Consider the following 17,423-nt stretch of genomic DNA (forward strand, 5'->3'; position numbering starts at 1 on the left):
ACTTTTATAAAAAGTTCTAGCCTTTAGAATCTCTATTTTATTAATTAAATCTCCCATTTTTTTAAAAACTAAAAACAAAAAAAAAACTAACATTACCGAGGTGAGAAATAAAGAATAGAATGGTTCGTGAATTTTCGTTGGCAAAGCTATTGTACTATTCAACATTTTCCAAGACCTAATTAGATGAAACAAATGCGAATTTGAGCAAATTTAACGTGCGATCGTATATATAGGGTCTTATTTTTTAAGGCACTAATATAAAAAGATATGTATAATTTTAAAAAATGAAATATAAGAAAAACTATAGGTGCTATTTTTTTAAAAAAAGAAATGTGGGCCCCAAATGTTGGGTCTTTTAAACCTCAACTTATAAGCAAAACTTGGACCTTTGTCAAAAAACAGAAAAACTTGGTTTAACATCGGAGATAAAGTGCACACCACACTTATTTTTCTTCTTAATTAGTTTCAATTACAATTTTCATAATCAATTAACGCAATTTTTTGTAAAAATATTGAATAGAATAAGTGGCCTGATTTGAACCAAAAAAAAAAAGAATAAGTGGCCTGATAGGAGTCTATATTCCCAGTTTGTTTAAGGCAATTGACTTGATCTATCTAACTTGTTTTTGTAAAAAGACAGTTTAGAATTTTTTAAAAACCTAATTGTATAAATAGAAATGGTTACCGTCACCCCTAATTTGAAGTAAAATTTTTGGGTTCAATGTGTACATATATGAGACCAATATTTGGGTTCAGTGATAGATCTTTTTAGAGCTGATTGGGCAGGTAACAATGGAGGGTGGCGTTGGAGAAGAAATTTTTTTGTTTGGAAGGAAGAATTGTTGTTAGAATTATGCTCTTTGCTTTCTACATTCTTTTACATGAACATGTTTTAGATATGTTGGTTTGGAGGCTTCATCATAATGAGACTTTTTATTTATGGGTATTTATCATTTGCTCACGCATAATGTGTTAGATGAATTTTTATCCTTTTAGGATTTGATTTTGATCAAACTGACTCCTTTAAAGGTTTTCCTATTCTTTTGGAGAAGAATTCAAAATCGGCATCCGATAAAGACGGATTTGATTCATCGTGACATCAATAATGCAAAGTCTTCGTTTTGTCTTCATGGTTGTGGATTCGAAGAAAGTTCCTGACTCTTATTCTTTAATTGTGTTTTTTTTTTTTGTGTGGAAGTGTTAGGCACGACAGTTGAATTGGTTAAGTACCTCATATCCATTGTCAAATGATTTCGTTCTTCATGCACAACAACTTATTGACTTTTTCCACTTAAAAAGGAATTCCGTAATTATTTCCAAGCCATTTGATTCACTTGCACTATGATCATTTGGTGATTTGGTCCAATTGTAATAAGAAGTTATTTAGTAGCAAGGAATTGTATCAAATCATTGACCGGTTGAAAATTCAGGCTTGGCTGTGGATTAAGGTCAAGTACACATAGTTTTCTTATTGTCTTAATCTTTGGTGGATTAATCCTTTTGGTTGTTGAGGCTTTTTGCTTCTTGTTCTTCGGTTTGATTGGAACTTTTTATCAAACTCTTTTGTATCTCTCCTATTTTCTATTCTTTGCGCTCCTTGTGCTAGCATATTCTTTTAATATATTCCTTTTGGCTTTCCGAAAATAAATAACATATGAGATTAAACAACCAGAACAATTTAAGTGCTTCTAACCTCAACCGCAATATCTGAAGCCAAAAGGTGGAAAAATTCGTCGCTGTTTTCTTGCAATGTATCAAATCTCATTTGATATTATTAGTGCAAAGGAAATTTAATTTCCATGGAGATGATAACATTTTAAGTACTAGGAAAACAAAACAATACCTCGAAAAATAGAAAAAATAACAATGACAAATTTTCTTGACAAAGAAAAAAGTACTATGAACATCCAAAGCAAAAACATTGTTACATTTACCCTAAACATCTAAATATTTTCTAAATGCTCTTTGAACACCTTCAAGATATTAGAAAAAGTAACAATACCAACTAAGCTGCAATCATCCTCAATAACCCACAAGTAGTTCACTCTATGAGCAATTGCTTGAATCATCACAGCAATCAAAGAGCTCTTGGGATGACAAACTATAGCCTCTACATTCCTCACAAATCTTGCCAAATAGTTCGATGACCTTGCGTGCTTTCCTGACCTCGTCGGACTCTCCTCGTCAGAGGAAGACGAGGCCAACGCCTCACTGGTCAAGGAAGTCAAAATTGTAAACTCTTGTAGCAATTTCTCCAAATTCTTCTCCTTCAACCTTGACTTTACAAGTCTCACAAGATCCTCTGGTGGGGCACCATAGTCAATGTAGGCCATCAAGTCCCCTGCAGACAAAGTTGTGATCGCGGCAGCAACCGCTTCATCACAACAAGCAAGCGTGAAGGGCGATATCTCACCGACGAATGTCCCATCACTGTCGACAATTGCAACAGAAGTTTGTTGTGCAAGCGACTTTGAGATTGCCTCAACGGACGAAGACGCAGGGGAATAGTAATCGATGGCGAGCACATCAGGGCTGATGATATCGAGAGAATCAATGGAGTATGCTGGGAGTGGACTGAAGTGGCCAATGGAACCAAGCAAGAACCTGATCACATCCTCTTGTGTTAACCAACAGAATTCAGCACCGTTGTGGTTGTTGGTTGTTGATGACTTTTGTTGATGTTTTCTCCTTGAAATGCCTCCTCTTTTTGTTTGCAAAATTGGCACCACAAGATTCTGTGCTCCCTGGAGTATAAGATCAATGGCTTCTAATAAGCTGAAACATCAAAATAACAATAATGAGGGTTAATTAATTAAAATTCTTAATCTTGATCATACTAAAACACATTAAAACATAATTTCAAGATTCAACAATAAATTCTAGATAAATAAAAAAAAGTACCTAGAAGAAGATTCAAGCTGAACAACAAGACCATCAACCTTAGGCAAAACTACAGAAACCAAAGCTTTAAGAGCTTTAGAAGGACACAAAAGATTTTCTGGTTTGCAAAGGTAACAAATAACATCGACCATGCAAACTTTCCCAACACATTGACAACGACCGCATTCAGAATGGTCACAGCTCCAAACACTGACGAAAGTTTCGTCGGAGCTTCTGAGGACTTCAATTGCCTCGGCAACGGTAGCCAACGTTGAAATAGACTTCAACGGGGGCTTACCGAGACAGAGTTCAGATAACTCATGTGTCAAAAAGGATACTGCCATACAAAGAATGAACGCGGAGGCGTTGAGAAAGTTGAAACGGCTGTTGATATTGAAACACGTTTTTGTTAGAATGAATGAATGAGAGGGAAATGAAAGCGTGTACTTATAGAAGAAAATAACATCGGAGTCAAGTGGAAAGAGAAGGCTATACCTCAAATAAAACATTTTAGAGTCATTCAATTAACATTAAAAAAAAATTAGATTCATTTAAGTAATGATATATATGATCTTTATTATAGAACATATACATTATTTAATGAATGAATCAAAAATATTGATTTTTTCTTATAATAATGATTAGATGATGTATGTGGCATTAAAATACATGAGAAATATATTTGTTCACTATTTTTGGATAATTTTTAAAACTTTCTCTCAATATTGTTGTTGTCCTTTCTTTTGAATAGTAATGCTAGCAAGACTTAGGACCCGTTTAGATTAAGCTTATTTTGAGCTTATGCAAATAAAAAAGTTTTTATTTATTATTCGTAAGTTTGTAAATATAATTTATGAGAAAATTGTTTATAAAACACTTTTTTATTAATGAGAACTTAATTATTAATATAAAAACTTATTTGAATAAACTCAAAATACAAACGAGTTACTCTTTTATTAAGTGACATACACGAAGGTTCCATCATTTTAAAAATGTGTCCTACATAAATTGGTATGGCTCATAGTCATATGTAATTTATTCAATAAGAGACTGAATATTAAAAAAAAAAAATGTGTTGAAAATAATGTACATTTATTCAATATGTACATTTGAAAATATATTTTGAGTTCATTACCAAAAAAAAAACTCACAATTTTAAAAATAGGGTCTTGCTAGCAAGTCCCTTCAGGGCAATGGTTAAAGAATCTACAAATAGAAAATTTATCTTTAAAATATAAGATGTTGCTTTTGATAAAATAATGATTACACAATTTTTTCATAAAAACTTATTTGTTTTATATGCTTAACTATTACTCTTAAAGCACTTGTTAGCATTCTCCTTAAAAATAAATATGGATTGTATGTGTTTATATGTGGGTCCCACATTGCCACATGTTGAATTTTTGTGTGGGGGTTTAAGGGTGTATGCCATGTATTGATGTCTACTCCATCCGGTCACTATTATAAGCAAAAGTTGACTTTTTAGGTTCATTCAATAAATGATGTATATGGTCTATATATAGACTACATACATCATTTATTGAATGAATCTAAAAAGTGCATTTTGCTTATAATAGTGACCGGAGGAAGTACGTATCAGCACTCATATATTATCGATCACAAACTTTGATCAACTTGCACAATATATTAATGTTTCTTACTAGGAATCATATTATTGTACGTGCATTATTAATTTACGGATAGTAAAAAACTTCTCAAGAACCAACAAGATATTTTAATTGAGTGGAAGGAGGAAAAATATGTGGGTAAATTTGTAGATGATTGGACGTAAAATTTGTTTAACAGTTAAATTTATTTTAAAATAAATGAATATAAAAATATAACATGACAATTAACAAGTGGATGATGATACTACACAACCAAACTTCATATTTACCAGTGTGTTCAACAAATATTTGTCCAAACTTTTTTATAATATATATTTAATTTGTCCAAAATTTGATAAATAATGAATTAACAAGTAAACTACTCCACTTGTTCAAATAAAAAAAAAAAAAAAGTACACTACTCCAGCTAATTTTCACGTTACTAATTAATTTTCAACCCTTATTTATAATTGTCATGCGTGATGGTGACTGATGACAAACATATTGTAAGCAAGAAGCATGTGCAATATATGTCACTGGCTCTCAAGAACTTTAGATAAAGAATAAACGAAAATCTTATACGTGGCATGTTTAATCAAATTGATGCCTCTAAAATTTAAACTTCGGAAGATCTATTACATGACGTGTATACATTATTTTATTAAAAATGATTATTATTAATTTGTCTTGGTGTTGATACTCTAATCAAAGCATCTTTATATAATATAAAAGAATACTTCTATGAGCCAAAGTACACATGTCATTATATTTTTCTTCTAGCATTTATTACTTCTCCAATACAATTCTACAATATTTTTATACTCATATTCAAATTTCAATCTCAATTCAAAATAAATGAAAATGATATACACCTTTACTTATCTTTTATGGACCTTTAATTTCACGATGTATATATGGAACTTTTATTTTGACCAAATATATATATATATATATATATATATATATATATATATATATATATATATATATGGAACTTTTGTTAAAAATGAAAATGGCATTTATAATCAATTATTGTTGATTTTTTTTTCGGGTATTGTTGATTAAGTAGATGGAGCAAAACATCTTCATCATTGATTATTTTCTCAACCAAAATCAAATCAAATATATTTTGTTTTATTTTTTTAACTAATCAAAGTTAAACAAATCATCATATTTTTTTTGGTTACATGAGAAAAGAAAAGGAAGAAAAAAGAAAAGAAAAGAAAAAAAAAAAAGGGATTACATCCTTACAAAGGACACCCCAAGAGCATCAGCTAGCAAAGCTAATGACAAACTAGAAGGAGGCGTTTGGAGCATAATTAAAGGATCTACGTTATTAGCTCCCAACTTTGCTAGCACATCTGCACAAGCATTCCCTTCGCGAAGGATGTCTTTATAGGTAGAATTGTATTGAGCCAATCAGTATAATGTCACTTTTTAAAAATAAATCAATTAGAGTGTAACATGTGTCACCCTTATAGGTTGTAAGTCAATCAAACATTTTATGATTAACCAATTTTGCATCATATTTTTTATTTCTTCATGATTGTTCATGATGTCGTTTGCTTTTATTATTTTCCTATATATAGCATATGTTTCTTTTATCCTTTTCACTTGCACATTTCTTCTAAATTGTGCTGTGAAACTCCAAAAAATCGTCATGACACTAAGATCTGATAACATCTGTGAGATCAACTCAATCAAAGAATTAAAGTAAGTTGTTCGAATCATTCATGTATTGTTTGTTTATAATGTCAACGGTCACATACACCTGTTCTATCTAGATATGATTCTCATGAAGACTTTTATTTGTATATAATGAATTTATTTATTTTTTCGACATTATAAATTAATCTAATTTTTGTATTTTTATTTCTTTGTACTTTCAAGGTAATATAATTCATTCCACTATGCGAAGAAGTTGTTATACAAATTTGGGCAACACCTACAAAAGAGAAAGGTGTATTCTATGAGTAACTTTGGTGGCGATGTAAATCTTGGACTGTATCGAACATAAACAAAACGAATACAAACTCAATTGTATAAGTTTCTCAAGAATTTTTATATTTTCATTTCAATTTCAATACGGATCAGTTATAATTATATTGTGATAGACAAATTGTGTATTTTGCAATCTCTTCTTTGTCGTTTGCTCATTTTAATAATTTAGTGATATGTAAAACGTATGTCGAACTAATTTAAATGATAAGAATCTTATTTTAACTTATAATGTAATTTATAATCTATTAATATGAATTTAAATATATTTAGCCTATTTTATTCAAGAGAATTATACGGTTCAATGTTTGGCCGATAATCCATCCCTCCCTAACTAATTATAAGCCCTATTTGAATAATTTTCGTGTCCTTAAATATAAAGCTCATTTGCAATTTACTAGGTGCATTTTTTTCTACTATCAAATATACTCCTTATTAATGTTATTTTTTTGTAGAGAATACTATTTGAATAACTTTAAATCCGTCATTGATCACAATTAATTTATATTGATTTTTAATATCACTATTACACATATATACAATGGTTTCTAAACGCTCTTCTACCATTGTACTTTTTGCGATGTATTTTTCAAGACCATCCTATATGATTGCTGCAAAAAAAAATGGTGAATTTATGATTGGGGCAAATTGGTTCTACTCTATACGGTTCAATGTAATAGATTTATGAGTTTCCATATTCTAATCATTCCCAAATAATATAGTTACTTCATGTGTGGAGTAGAATTTCTCTTTAATTTTTGTTATGGTTAGTGAGTAAATTTTTTACTTTCCACAAATTGAATTATTTAGATTGCAGAAGATATTAATCAATACACATATGCATTACATAATATTTGTATTTGATTGTGTACATTTTTTGAATAATATTTTATTTACAAAAGTTATTACCTTATTTACTACCAAATTTTTGAAATAATCTGCACACAATATATTTTTTCCCTTACATACATATATCATAAAAATAAAAATAAAATCATATGAGAGGTTTTTTTTTAAAAAAAAAAGACTAAAAATATGCTATTTTTTTCCGTACAAAACAATGCTAATTTCTTCGGTTTAAATTAAAATAAACCAAAAATACGAAGTGCAAATTAATTGAAATAATTCAAAAGAGAAAGTGCAAGTTAATAGCATTTATGTACCATAAAACCATTTCATTTTTTTTTAGTCAACTATTACAATTTAAATTAAGTTGTTTGGTGTTCAAATGAGAAGAAAATGCTTGATGAAAAACAATATGCCTAGAAGATGATTTACTTCATAAGGATGCATTCATAAATTAAAATACTCTGTAAAAAGTAATATTTTAATATAAAAACATTAATTGATTTTGTAAAAAAAAAACATTAATTGACTAATTGCAATTTTTTAAGTGTCCATATGTACTATTTCATGTTTACTTCAAACCAAATCCAAAATACAACCATGTTATATAATTTATAAACATCATTATTGCAATTAATTTTAATCAAGAGCAATGCGAAACAACATGACACTGATTATCCTCTAAAAAAATGACACTGATTAATCACAAAATTCGACGACGGTGTAAAGACACTTTCCATACATGGGCAACGTGGTAAAAAAAAACGTTTTAAGGGTAAAAGGTTAATAACAAATAAATAATAAGTTCATTCGTTGGTTTTTGTGAGTAGTAATAGTTTCTAATTAACCGTAGATAAAACATCAATAACAAATCAACTTTGCTTGATTTGTTTTAAATAAAAAAAATTATGTTCTAAACACATAGACAAAAAATCGATAAAAATTAAAAGTTTAAGAATAGTTAAAAATAATGGTTTTAGCACAAATTAATTTTTTTTATTTGGACAAAAAAGGAAAGTTGTTAATTTTATAGGGATGAAAAACATATTCAACTCTACTTTTAAATCCAATGTTTACAGTATAATATAGATTCATCAACAAAAAAAAAAATAATATAGATTAATTGAAAAATAAACATTCATAAGTACACTATAAAAAACGAATAAACACAATATAACCAACAAATAGTTAATAATTGGCTTAATTGCATGTTTGATCCCTTATGTTTATTTTAGTTTTTAAGTTGGTCTCTTATGTTTTAAAAGTTTCAATTTGGTCCCTTACGTTTTAAAAGTTTCAAGTTGGTCCAAAACGTTACTCACGTTGAGATAAGTTATTCCCTTCCGCGACATGATATTGAGTTTAAAAAAGCAAAAAATATTAAAAAAAATGTTTTAAAATTGATTTTCTATATAAGTTAAGTTCCATCACCGCTATTGTTAACCTGAATCTTTAAATGTTAAGTGATGGAAGGGACTAACTTACTCCAAAGTGAGACCAACCTGAAACTTTTAAAACGTAAGAAACCAAATAGAAACTTTTAAAACATAAGGGACCAACATGAAAACTAAGATAAACATAAGGGATCAAACATGCAATTAAGCCTTAATAATTAATGTATAACTAAGTAGAAAAATAAATTAATAGTAGAACCCTTAGATAAATTACATGGTGGTCATCCAAATAGTTGACACTATTAGGATAATATTAAAGTTTACAGTAATATGTTTTCGTTCACCTTGATATAGTGGTGGATTGTTTTCTTAAAAAAAAAAAAAAGATAGAGGTGGACCGTCACCACTCATTCTTATTGGTGAAAACTATAATTGCAATGGTAGTCTGATGTTAGGTTCTGATTATGCACCAACAATTGAGTTTAAGAGTCAAATGAACATTTTAAATGCAATATTTCTCTATACAGTGCGAATGTTGACGGTCAAGATCTTAATGTGTCTTTGGTTGAGAGCTTAAAAAATACATTGATGAGCATAATGTACTCGCAAAAATGATTTTCTATGTTATAGATCACGTCGAACAAAAAGACCCGACCAATTTGTATTTTAGATTATTATCAATCTTTCAAAGGGTGCTAGAATGCATAATTTACTTATGTTATGTGTGATGATGTTGCAAAACTAATAATCAACTATGGTAATGCAGTTGAAAAAGGTCGAGACATTAATATTGAAAGTGTGTGTGTAGAGTTCAAACAAATATATGAGACATATATTTTATTTGTGCCACTTTAATATTCATTGTTGTTTCCTTTATGGTTAAGATGAATATTATGTAGATATAAAAATTAGATTGGAGGACCACAAGAATGTTGAACATAAAGGAAAAGGGTTTCAATGATGGGGTTTATTTCGTATTGGATTGAAGAGAGATATGTTGAGTATGGTAACATCACATTCAACCAAGAGCAACCACATAAATGAGGATAACACTAGACATGACAACAAAACTCATACTCGCGGCTACCCGTCCAAATCAACCCCGATTTGACGAGTTTTCCCCTTTTTGACTGGGTTTGGCTATGAGTTTGTGTTTTCCCTGACTTCAAAACATGGGTATAACTTAGATATAGGTACTCACCCCGAACCCATACCCAAACCCATCCCATTGTAGAAAATTACTTTATCATCCATTGATATTTGACATTTTATAAAATTTGCAATTGATATTTAAAGAAGCAACCAACTAATTCACTCAATGAAATGTTAAAATAAGCATATTATTGGATAATGCATTACAACATTTTCCTCGAGGTTAAAAAAAACTTATTTTTTATTGAAAAATAATAATTCATTATGGGGACAGAGATGAGGCGGGGATACCAAACCCGTTGGGGACGGGGATGTGATTCAATTCCTCATCCCTGTTGGTATGGGTAAGGTAGTGAGTAAGTATATGAGAGCCAGGAATAGGGATGGGGAAGGTAAAACCCGTCCCCACCCCGCCCCAATGCCATGCCTAGATAACTCTATATCTTCACCCAAAGGCTTAAGACATTAAGTATATGAGCCACCTCACTTATATGTTTCTCAACATTTACTCTTGCATTTAATGTCGAATTTTAACTCACACTGGACACATTAACATATATACATTAAGTATGAGACTCTTTGTGTCAATGGTCCACCGCCAAGAACCACTTCTGCTCCCCTCCAATGTTGAACCGAGATATGATACCACTTTAAGTCCTTCTTAGGTAGCTAACATTAATGCGAATCGATACATTGCAAAAAGAGCAACCACATGTGAGAATGATACCGCGTCTTCTTTCAAAATATTTAGGCTTAATTATACGCGTTCATTTACTTATTTGTTGTACAACCTCTGCTCATTTATTCAATGATGAACTTTAACTAACAATTGATACATCACAATATTCTCTCCCACAAGTATGTGAAATTTTAGCCCGTGCTTGGCACGGGTGTCCATACTAGTAATTACTTATACGTGAAATATTCATATTTCATAATTGAAACCCAAGGCAATGTATTTACTCCCTCTGATCCTTATTATAAGAAATAATTGACTTTTTAGATTCATTGAATAATTAATTATAAGAAACAATTAATGTATCTCGTTATAAATGTAGACTAGATACATCAATTATACAATAAACCTAAAAAATCAATAGGAGGGAGTATAATTTATTTATAGCAATTTAATCTAATTTACCTACATGTTAAATGGACGATCCCAAGAGGAAGACATCGATGGCTAACCAAACTACATATATATATATATATATATATATATATATATATTTTGCACAAACCAAAATGATATATATTAATAACAACAATGATCCACCCTGCACAAGACGTGCAAAAAGTGAATCATCGATCGGAATTTACAAAGTCTAGGTGCCAAAAAAGAGGGGCACCATCATAACCAATCGAAAATAAGTTACCGGTAAACACCCATATAAAGTAACGGGTGTTTCCACCAATCATAATAATTGTAAACAAAGGATGGTTGTTTGGCTTTCACCCACAAAAAAGATGTCATCTTGATTTTTTCAATGAGAACATAAGGATGTGATGCCGCATTTTTAAAGATACGGTTACTCCGATCCTTCCAAATGACCCAAACACAAGCAAACCAAATACCTTTTAAAAAAGATTGAGTGCACCGCGGTAATCCCGCCATATTGGAAAACTGAAGATGATGTTCACGTAACTCACAAGGCGACACCGAGTATAAGCCTAACCATTTCCACACATGATACCATAAAGTAACGGATGTTTTGCATTCCAAAAATAGGTGTCGAGCTGTTTCCAAGACCTCACAACCAGCCGCACACAAAGAGTCTGTTGCTGAGAGTATATTCCGCCTAAATAAATTTGCTCGCTTCGGTAATCTGTTACGAAGAAGGCGCCACACAAAGAGAGATACCTTCGTCGGAATGGTCCTATGCCATACATCATCAACGAGACTCCTATCCGCATGATCCCCAAAATTGGTAATAAAGCGATAGGCATCCCGGACCGAATATCCATGTGTAGGATCTAGAAGCCAGCTCCACCTGTCATTAACATCAGCCTGCAAAACAATGTTATGTAATAATACTACACACTCCCTCACGCTTTCCTCCTCCCAAGCTAACAACCGACGTCTCCACACCCAAGTCCTTCCCCCATCACCCGACTCCTCTCTCACCATCTCCTCCACCGTGCACTCCTTATGAATATATATATATATATATATATATATATATATATATATATATATATTCATGATCAAAAGAAAACAAAAAATTAAATATTAATTTCCATTGCTTCTTTGGTGATTTATACATTTGTTTGAGTTATTAAGATTGATGGACTATTTTTTTTTCTCAACTCTTCGGGTTTTAAGAAAGATCGGTGTTGTAAACTGATCGGATGTCTACATATTATTTAATTTTTTTTCTCTTCCATATATGTTTACTCTGCATGAGTTAATATTATTTGAGACATTGTCAATACCAAATGCGGACACATTTTTCAGTGGAAATTTGAACTTTGATCATGTTTTAAGAGACTAACCCTCTCACTAGACTCAACCTTGATGGTAGTTCTGGTGTGGTGAGTAAACGAACGAGAATGGTTAATACGGAGGAGCAGGACGATCAGCTGCATATAATCCTCATGTTTTGGCGTGTCGGATTAGCCAACATAAGATCTTTTAGCTTTGAGCAACCGGATAAAGAGCTAGGCCATCTTTTATTTGATGATTTATATATCTAGAGCATCTATGCCTAGGAACGTTTTGATAATAGTTTGTTTTTGTCTCCTGTAACGCCTACTTTTAATATTTATTATTTAATTGATTTATTGCATTTTAGTACAATATTTTATTATTTATTATATATATATTTTGGTGGAATATATATTAATAGTAGATATTATAAGTATTAATATCATTATTATGTGGGGGAGGAGTATTATTTAGTTACTTTATGTTTTATAATTTGAACCATGTGTAATTATACTATATATATATGTGCACGTTTTTTTTATAGAGAATTATAGGTATAGTAATTAATTATTTTCTTATGATATAAATGGATTTATTTAGAAAAAGAAGAGATATAGATGAGCTGGGAGCGTTAGTTTATACATAGGTGTATACATAGGCTAATAGGTTGAAAATATGACCTAATTCTAGTTTCCTCTCCTCTGTTGTATACTGCGCCGCACCACAAACCTACAAATCATGATTCATGGCATTCTTTATTCTCCTCTAGCTATACACGTAAGTTTTGTTGACCCTATGGCTATCGCTTGAAGGCTTCTAGACTTTCTACTATCACCGTTTTGTATCACTAAACGAAAATCATCACATATGCCGAGCCAATGACTTATTTACCTCTCATATCACTATGGGCGGTGCCAAAGTAAGACCTCCTTGTCGGTGCTGCAATACAACAAACCAAGCTCTCTTTTGTTGAGTAGTCATGCGTAGGCCACGATGTCCATTGGAAAGGAGACGTGAACTTGCTTAATTGTTCGAGGCGTTGCTTCGATTCAGGTAAGGGTGGGACTAATTTTCAATATTATTAAGGGTATAATTCTATAGGATGAATTTAGCATGATTAGGTTAAGTTTTGGTGAGAATTGAGAATTAGGTTTAAGATCAATTTTGATGATTGAATCATGAACAGATGTTAGATTGATGCAAAATTAGTGTACAGACCTTAGATATTACTTAAGATGATAATTAGATGCTATTTGGATGAAGGAATCATGAATATAGGTGAAAAGTTGTGATTTTTAGGTTTCTGGCCGTACTGACATTCATCGCTCGCATCTGCGAACAAGGACACTCGCAACTGCGAGCTAGAACCCAGAGCTCGCAACTGCGAGCCAAGCAACTCGCAACTGCGAGTGACCTGTAAGCTCGCCCCTGCGAGCAGAATAACTCGCCACTGCGAGTAAGGACTTAGGAACCCAGAATGCACGCTTTGCTCGCCATTGCGAGCAAAGTTACTCGCCACTGCGAGTTAGGCTGATAGTTGCCCAAAATTGTCCCGATGCGATCCTTTTCGCACGTGTAGTCTTGAGTTGACCTTAGAAGTAAGTAAGAGAGCTGTTTAGGATACTTTCATAAGCGCCAGAAGTTTGTTCAGGTGACTGAGATTAGTAGTGTTGTTGCATGAATGTTATAATGATGCTTTATAATACTTATGTTGAGGTAATTCATTCCTTAGATGATGTTAACGCATTCAAGTGTTATTAAATGATGTATCTTGTTGCTGTTCCCTGCTATTGACTGTTAGTGTCCTGAAGTTGCATGAGTCGGTCTATGTTGTTGGAATTTAAGAAGTTGTCCATGATTATAAGTCGTATGAGTTGTTCATGTCGTTGTCTAAGTTGTTGGAAGTTTGAGTTCATTGCATACTCATTAAAGTTGGGGGCTTTAGGCCCGGCAGCCTTTGTGCTCATTAAAGTTGGGGGCTTTAGGCCCGGCAGCCTTTGTGCTCACACGTTGAAGAGCCTATTATGCTCATTTTGTTGTTGATTGGTACCACATGCATTTGCATATCAAGAAGTTTCATAATGTTTAAGTTGTCAAGTTGTTGTTGAGTTGATAGAGTTGCATGGTCTAAGATGAGTTGTGTTGTCAAGTTGTTGTTGGGTTGATAGAGTTGCATGGTCAAAGATGAGTTGTGTCGTCAAGTTGATTATGATTTGTGATGAAAATTAGTAATGATATTTGATGATTGTATTTGTTATGAAATGAAAAATATGCTAATTGTTAATTGTTGATATGATATTAATGTTTAAGTTGTTAAATGCATTTTATTGGATTATATGCTTAATGTATTGATTATGAAATCTCACCCCTTCTGCGTATATGTTGCCTCGACCGTGGGTAATGTGCAGGTAATAAAGATTAGAGGCGTTTTGAGTGGACTCTCAGTTGGTGTCTAGGTGCTCTGATACGTAACGGGATGGGGGCTTGCTTTTACTTCTGTTCCTTACGTGTCTCTTTTATGAACTAATTTATGAGATTTTCAATAAGGCCTGCGTGCCAAGACTTTTAATTGTTGAACTATTTTCCGCTGCAACAGTTTAAGATTTTTCATGATGTTGAATTCGAAGGATAATTATTATTATCTGTTTTGAGATGTTAAAGTAGTGTGTAGCATTCCGTTACGAATTAAATACTCTGATTTTAAATGAAATTTTTATGTTGGGAAAACGGGGTGTTACAATTGGTATCAGAGCAGGTCGGTCCGTCCGGCCAAGTAGTTGAGTCGCGTTGTGTCGTATTACAGTTTTGTACTGTATTTAAGTTGTACTTATTGTTGATTGTTATGTAGAGAACCAATACCTGGTATGAACTGGTTGGAGTACAACCATGTTCGTATTAATTATTTTAGTAAGTCGGTGTATTTCTCTTCTGCCGAAAAAGAAAGTGGAGCAGAGTTTTGTCTACTAAGCAGCTGAAGCAGTTAGCACATGATGGAATTTTGATGTTTTCGTTGATGGTGTCACTATCTATTGAGAATCAAGCAGTGAGTGATAAGTTGCAAATTGTGTGAGGATTTCCCGAAGTTTTCCTGAAGAGATTGTTGTTTGATCTTACCGGCACATCAGGAAGTGTCTGCCGCCGGAGAGAGATGTTGAATTTTCTATTGATCTAGTTCCGGGAACGAAGCCTGTGCCTATGACACTTTATCGTATGTCAGGTTCTAAGTTGGCAGAATTGAAGAAACAGTTGGAAGATTTACTTGATAAGAAGTTTATAAGACCGAGTGTTTCACCTTGGGGAGCGCCGGTACTGTTGGTTAAGAAGAAGGATGGTAGTATGAGGTTATGTATTGACTATCGACAGTTGAACAAAGTAACTATAAAGAATAGGTATCCACTTCCTAGAATTGATGACTTGATGGATCAGTTAGTGGGTGCACGTGTGTTCAACAAGATTGACTTGAGGTCGGGTTATCACCAGATTAAAGTAAAAGATGAAGATATGCAGAAGACGGCTTTTAGGACGCAATATGGACATTATGAATATAAGGTGATGCCTTTTGGTGTTAGTAATGTGCCTGGTGTGTTTATGGAGTATATGAATCGCATTTTTCCTGCATTTTTGGATCGCTTCGTGGTTGTGTTCATCGATGATATTTTTATTTACTCTAAGACAGAAGAAGAACATGCGGAACATTTGAAGATTGTCTTGCAAGTGCTGAAAGAGAAGAAGTTGTATGCTAAATTGTCTAAGTGTGAATTCTGGTTGAACGAGGTAAGTTTTCTGGGCCATGTTATTTCTGGTAGTGGTATTGCAGTCGATCCATCTAAAGTTGAAGCAGTATCACAATGGGAGACTCCTAAGTCAGTTACAGAGATTAGAAGCTTTTTGGGTTTGGCAGGATACTACCGAAGATTTATAGAAGGATTTTCTAAGTTAGCACTTCCGTTAACACAGTTGACGTGTAAAGGTAAAACCTTTGTGTGGGATGTTCATTGTGAGAACAGTTTTAATGAATTGAAGAAGCGTTTGACGACGGCTCCAGTTTTGATTTTGCCAAAACCTGATGAACCTTTTGTGGTGTATTGTGATGCGTCCAAGTTGGGCTTAGGCGGTGTGCTTATGCAAGATGGTAAGGTGGTTGCTTATGCATCGAGACAGTTGAGATTTCATGATCTTGAATTAGCTGCAGTTGTATTTGTGCTTAAGATTTGGAGACATTACTTGTATGGTTCGTGATTTGAGGTGTTTAGTGATCACAAGAGCTTGAAGTATTTGTTTGATCAGAAGGAATTGAATATGAGACAGCGAAGGTGGCTCGAATTGTTGAAAGATTATGACTTTAGTTTGAATTACCATCCGGAAAAAGCCAATGTTGTTGTGGATGCCTTAAGTAGGAAGACTTTATATATGTCTGCTATGATGGTTAAAGAGTTTGAATTGCTTGAACAGTTTAGAGATTTTGGTTTAGTTTGTGAAATGTCGTCTCGGAGTGTTAAGCTAGGAATGCTGAAAATTGATAATGATTTCTTAAAAAGTATTAAAGATGCGCAGAAAGTTGATGTTAAGTTTGTGGACTTGTTGGTTGCTAGTAATCAAACTGAAGATGGTGACTTTAAGGTCGATGATCAAGGTGTGTTGAGGTTTCGAGGTAGGATTTGTATTCCAGACAATGACGAGATAAAAAAGATGATTCTTGAAGAGAGTCATAGGAGTAGCTTAAGTATTCATCCCGGAGCTACAAAGATGTATCATGACTTAAAGAAGTTGTTTTGGTGGTCTGGATTGAAACGTGATGTAGCACAATTTGTGTACTCTTGTCTGATTTGTCAGAAGTCGAAGGTAGAGCATCAGAAACCTGTTGGATTGATGACACCGTTAGATGTACCAGAATGGAAATGGGATAGTATATCCATGGATTTTGTGACGAGTTTGCCGAATACTCCTAATGGAAATCACGCTATTTGGGTGATTGTTGATAGATTGACGAAGTCGGCACATTTCCTTCCGATTAATATTAGTTTTCCTGTGGCTCAGTTGGCAGAGATTTATATTCGAGACATAGTGAAATTGCATGGTGTTCCTTCAAGCATCGTGTCAGATAGAGATCCAAGATTTACT

At 32.8% G+C, this 17,423-nt stretch overlaps 1 protein-coding gene across 1 annotated transcript; it reads right to left on the minus strand.

The window, feature by feature from the left end:
- Positions 1-1,852: 1,852 nt before the first annotated feature.
- LOC146949796 (CBS domain-containing protein CBSX5-like) lies at positions 1,853-3,300 on the minus strand. Its single transcript, XM_085745774.1, has 2 exons — positions 2,902-3,300; positions 1,853-2,775 (listed from the first exon to the last, which is right to left on the minus strand). Exons 1-2 carry the CDS (start codon positions 3,222-3,224, stop codon positions 1,944-1,946), a joined length of 1,155 nt encoding a protein of 384 aa, XP_085601900.1. The 5' UTR covers positions 3,225-3,300; the 3' UTR covers positions 1,853-1,943.
- Between the last annotated feature and the right edge of the window lie 14,123 nt (positions 3,301-17,423).

This window comes from Medicago sativa, chromosome 2 (genome assembly GCF_051527215.1).
Source record: "Medicago sativa cultivar Bolivia chromosome 2, Bolivia_mono, whole genome shotgun sequence".
NCBI lineage: Eukaryota > Viridiplantae > Streptophyta > Magnoliopsida > Fabales > Fabaceae > Medicago > Medicago sativa.

What these genes read in the sequence shown, in the direction of transcription:
- LOC146949796 (XM_085745774.1), bottom strand. Translation starts at nt 3,224, where the DNA reads ATGGCAGTATCCTTTTTGACACATGAGTTATCTGAACTCTGTCTCGGT. An exon ending in CAGCTTGAATCTTCTTCTAG is followed by an intron (nt 2,776 to 2,901) that starts GTACTTTTTTTT and finishes TTGATGTTTCAG; the next exon opens with CTTATTAGAAGCCATTGATC.